General features: G+C 36.4%; 1 protein-coding gene across 1 annotated transcript; it reads right to left on the reverse strand.

The window, feature by feature from the left end:
• Nucleotides 1-435: 435 nt before the first annotated feature.
• LOC141724020 (uncharacterized) lies at nucleotides 436-4,065 on the reverse strand. Its single transcript, XM_074526008.1, has 4 exons — nucleotides 3,449-4,065; nucleotides 2,768-3,136; nucleotides 2,152-2,690; nucleotides 436-1,181 (listed from the first exon to the last, which is right to left on the reverse strand). The coding sequence occupies exons 1-4, from the start codon at nucleotides 4,053-4,055 to the stop codon at nucleotides 522-524; spliced, it is 2,175 nt and encodes a 724-aa protein (XP_074382109.1). The 5' UTR covers nucleotides 4,056-4,065; the 3' UTR covers nucleotides 436-521.
• Nucleotides 4,066-5,668: the final 1,603 nt, after the last annotated feature.

The following is a 5,668-nucleotide window of genomic DNA, read 5'->3' on the forward strand; positions in this document are numbered from 1 at the left end:
AACCAAATTAGTCTGTATCTTTATCGATCAATCAACACACAGATGCTTGCGTAAACAATTAACTATACGATATCTTGATATGATTTATAAAACCTGATGAAGATCGATCGATGTGATATCACAGGAGATGAGCAGAAATGATGTGAGATTACCAGAATTGAGCAGAAATGATGAAGGTCGCCATTGAAGAATCATCTTGCTCTGATACCATGATATTTTGTAAAGATTGAAAATGAAAAAGGAAAAGTTTATTGATTGAACTTACTACATTTTTACAATATGAGATCTGTATATATACAAGATATAATGGCGGGAAAATCTGTTATGCTAAATGACAAAAATGTATATAACCTATTCTATGAACTGGACTATACTAATTGTATACATATTGGGCTAGTTACACTAATGGACTTGTGAATGGACTTTTGAGCCCAACTCATATATATTACTCTTATTTCCAATACAAATACATGATGAAAATTGGAAGTACACTAAACAGTTTAAAATGCTGACTAACTTTCTCACACTTTCAGTTTTCTACTTGTTCTACAATCACACATCGTCTTAATCAGTAGAACAGTAATGGATATAAAGAAAGTGGAACAGATGATGCAGACGATCATGGCAAGGCCCGGTGAATGAGATAGCACGACATGTACTCCTGCTATAAAGGTCAAAATCATTGCCATCACAGAAACAATGTTGAGCCCTGTTGATGCAGCATCGAATTTGGAAACTTGGCTTGGATTATCATACAATGATGAAATGAAGTAGATAAACAGAGAAGTTATTGATAGCGCAAGAGCTAATGCATCTGATATCATGAATATTTTGAAAGCTTTTTTATTTGAAAGAAGTACCAACCCTTCCTCCGGTTCTCCACTTTGATGGTATCCTCCAGGCATGGTAAATCCTACCGTAAAAGTTACTGTTGTGATAAGTGCAGTAACTATTATCTGCGTGGTGGTCCTTTCCCTGTATCGTCTAAGCTCTTCTTTCATCTCTGCAAGCTCTTGTTTCATGAATTCTTTTATATGTATCTTGAATGCTGCATCTTTTAACGACCGTGTACTTGAGGGCACTGAACTTTTGACATCATTTGATGCCCCTTTAATACTTATGGGCCAAAACTTCCGGTGCTGAGTAGCTTGGGTGTCATCAAGTAATTTTTTAATTCTCACCTACAATCGAAGAATCATGGAACTATTAGATTAGAATTGATTGTGGAAAAATATCACTTTCCTGCAATAAAAGTTTAACTCAAATTTAAAACATATTATATGACAGTGATACAAATTTATCCCCTTTTTTGATTAAGTGTTATCAACAATTGTTCGCAGAAGGTATCAATCTCGTGAACATCAACTGAAGCGCTGTGCACAGGGCACAGCTCAGTTTAATTCAGTTATCGTTTTCTCTGTCAGTGGTTTAGAAGATATAACAAGTGAAACAAGTAATATTTAAATTTCACTTCAAGGCACTCAAAATCTACTAAATAAGCAATAAGAAAACAGAAGCTTTTTACTTAGCTAAAAAAAACACAAGCTTTTTTGTGTTGTTGGTTGTATGACACAGTCTACCCTGCAATCAGATTTTAGTAGAGTTGAAATCTCGATTATAAACTCCATTGTCAAAATGTGAATGGAGGCTAGAGGGAAGATGTCAATAAAGAGAAATGACAAAAAAATATGCACAACTGGTACATTTACAGACATTTTGACAGATCACATTGTTGCTTTAACACGCTTTAGATTCAATATATCTTATTTACAGAAGATGGTTTTGAGATAATAACTTGACCTTGTGAAAAAAAATTCAATAAATTTGGGATTTTCACTCAACCTGTTAGAATAATATAAGATCCTGAAAGGGTCATTCTCTAAAATCTTGAGATTTTAGAGTAACTAGTTCCTTGACATGGTATTAGAGTTCGATTGGCGCTCGTGATCCATTCTTCGACTCATAAATGGGCTTTTGAGTGAGGGGGAGTGTTAGAATAATATAAGATCCTGGAAAGGGTCATTCTCTTAAATCTTGAGGTTTTAGATAAGCTGGTTACTTAACACGAACACTTGCACTTACATATTGCATAATTGCATAAATTGTCAGGTACATACTGCATAGTATTAAGAAATTTAGTTTGTTACATACCTGCTCTGCGGTGACTTTGTCTTGGGAATATAACATATCCAATGGAGTCCAGTTTTGGTTGTTTTTTGCCATTACATCAACCCCCTTGTGTGTGATGAGATCAGTGACAAAGCAACCGTGAGAAATAAGCAGATGGAGAGGTGTATTACTGTTGCCATCCTTGCCATTCAGAATCTGATTTGTGCAACTTTTTGGACAATGTGCTAAAATACTCTGAATCATATCTTTGTTGCTTTGAACCACCGCGATGTGTAGTATGTTTTGATGCTCATGATTAACAGCTAGACATGACAAATCAGGCAATGATTTCATCAGCAGTATTACTGTAGAAGTATATCCTTTTTTGGCTGCTATAATGAGAGGTGTTTCTACGCTCGCTCCATACACAGGCTTGTAATCAACATTTTTCCCGGCTTCTAATATAGCTTCAATTATTGAATCAAAATTGTGAAATGCAGCATAATGAAGTGCTGTCCACTTTGCAAAAGTTTCATAAGTTACAAGATTCTCGTCATATTTCAAGAGATCAAACACAAATTCTGGCATAGAAACAAAATTTTGTTATTTTTCAGGTGAATTAGATCAATTATAAGTCTTCAGAAGATATAGTGTGTACCTTTTTCACCCCCTTTAATAGCTTCAATCAAGAGGACGTGACCTGCGTGATCAGTTTTTCCAGTTTCGTATTTTTCACAGAGTATTTTGACAATATCCTTGTACCCATATCTGGATGCTATGGAGATTAGAGACTTAAGGCCATTCTTTTTAGTTCCAGGTACATTTCCATATGCCGGATCTTCTTTCAATATCAACTTAACCACGTCCGGGTGATTTTTCAGCACTGCTAGGCTTAAGAGAGTTCGATGTTGCTGGTCAGTTCTGTCAAATAGAGCTTGAAAATTGTTATCTTGTGTATCCTTTAAACAAAATGAACGTTTGGCCGAATCCATGAGTACCATAACTATATCCTTGTCGGTTTTCCCTGCTGCAAGTGAATTGAAGTGTTCGTGTTAGTACAGAACCTAACAAGGATCAAAATCAAGGAAATTTGAGGGTCGTTTACTGATAAACAAAGTGTTGAGTAACCAGCTCATCTAAAACCTTAAGGTGACCCATTTATGGGTCGAAGAGTGGAACACAACATTAGTCACCCGCCAGCCTAGTGGAACACAACATTAGTCATCCCGCCAGCCTAAGCTCTGATACCATGTTGAGTAACCAGCTCATCTAAAACCTTAAGGTGTTGGAGGAAAGTCCCAAAAGGATCATATATTTAACACAAAGATAGACTACATACCTTCATGGAGTTGGCTAATTGCAGCATGCAGAGCGGTTGTACCTTCAGGGCCAATCAAGGATGGTGCTGTGCAAGTATTACAGATGATCTTAACTATATCGTTGTACCCTGATTTAGCCGCGAGGTATACTGGAGTAAAACCTCCAAGATTTTGAATATGTCTATCATTAGGATCTGCTTTCACTAACTGCTCAACAGTAGCCACATTATTACTAGTCACCGCTTGGTGCAAGGCAGTGTTCCCCATGTAATTTGCTTGCCTAAAAAAATCTTCAACATGATTGACTGGACTATGAGGATCATCAGTATCCGAAGAAGACAGACTACGTCTGGCTGCATCAATGAGGATCTCGACCACTTCAGTGTGTCCACGAGCTGCTGCAAGGTGAAGTGCAGTTTGTTTGTATTTATCCAGCTTCACCAAAAGGTTTTTTTTGTTCGCAAACTTTGTCAAGATAAACTGCACCTGTTCTGTTTTTTCTGCCATGCATGCAATGTGAAGGATGGTTCTGTCGTCATTGCTCAGTTGATCGGCTATTATCTCCAATTGCGAAATAGCATCAGCATCTCCGGCAATGGCTTTCGCAAACAAAGTATTTGTTTCCATAATCTTATAATGTAATTCAACCTGGAGATATCTAGGTGTATGTTAATGTACAACAACTTATGATGGATCTATTATTCAACATTCCTTGCCTCTCTACTTATATAAGCTTGATATGGTCCTACCGATTGAATTAGCCCGGTTATACGCGAGCAAGACTTGTCTTCTAAGTAGTTGACGCATCATCATTGGTGAACCGTTTCGGTAATGAATTTGGGAGCTCTAGTCAGTATTCAGTAACAATCGTGTCTTGATGAACCAGCCTGCAGATCCACCTCATACGGCCACTTCAGTCAATTATTCACATGCCCTGAGTAGCGTGTATTAAAGAAAACTTGTTGAATTAAATTGTAACAAAAATATCCAACCACCATTCCTAACCCTTAGTTGACCCGCGAAAATAAACAAGCATTTAAAGTTATTATTACTCTATTTAGCACTCTTATTCTAAAAAATATTGTTATCAATTAGCACCCTTTGATAACAACTTTACTAATTCAATACAAAAATACATAAAGGAAATATAGCGGAGAAATGATATTATTATATACACCATTAGCACCATAAATGAAGTTAGACACCATATTATATGAGATGCCAACTTGTGGCATCCCAAATTGGCGGCTCATGCCAACTTATTTGGCACATCAATAGCATCCCTCAAACTCCGATAAAGTGCTAATAAAAATGTCAAGTCACGTCGACACTCCCTTTAACACCCTTTATTAGTGTTACTCTTAGGGTTTGCAAACTGTTTAACTTTTTTCGCGAAAAAATCGATTCAAAATTTCCCACAAAAATGCTAATAATGAAGGCTTTGATCCTCCCCTTACACTGTACACTGTACAGGCAAACTTAAGATCAATTTATATGTTAAATCAATCAACCAACCGTATCCCATATATACCGTATAAAACAGTGTCTGAGGAGGGTATACTAGACCTGACAATACCGATATACAACGCATGAACACGATACGAATTAGCACCCTTAGATGACAACTTTACTAATTCAATAAAAAAACATAAAGGAAATATACTGGAGAAATGATATTATATACACCATTGACACCATATTATATGAGATGCCAACTTTTGGCATCCCAAATTGGCTGCCCATGTATTTGGCACCTCAATAGCATCTCTCAAACTCCAATAAAGTGCTAATAAAAATGTCAAGTCACGTCATGCCACGTAGCGTTGGCGCTCCTTTTAACACCATTTATTAGAGTTGCTCTTAGGGTTTGCAAACTGTTTAACTTTTTTTCGCGAAAAAATCAATTCAAAATTTCCCACAACAAAAATGCTAATAATGAAGGCTTTGATCCTCCCCTTGCACTGTACGGGCAAACTTAAGATTAATTTATATGTTAATCAATCAACCAACCGTATCCAGTATATATCGTATAAAATAGTGTCTGAGGAGGATATAATAGACCTGACAATACAGGTATACAACACATGAAGACGATACGAATTAGCACCCTTAGATGACAACTTTACTAATTCAATAAAAAAATACATAAAGGAAATATAGTGGAGAAATGATATTATATACACCATTGACACCATAAATGAAGTTAAACACCATATTATATGAGATGCCAACTTTTGGAT

Source organism: Apium graveolens, chromosome 1, assembly GCF_009905375.1.
Source record: "Apium graveolens cultivar Ventura chromosome 1, ASM990537v1, whole genome shotgun sequence".
Taxonomy (NCBI): domain Eukaryota; kingdom Viridiplantae; phylum Streptophyta; class Magnoliopsida; order Apiales; family Apiaceae; genus Apium; species Apium graveolens.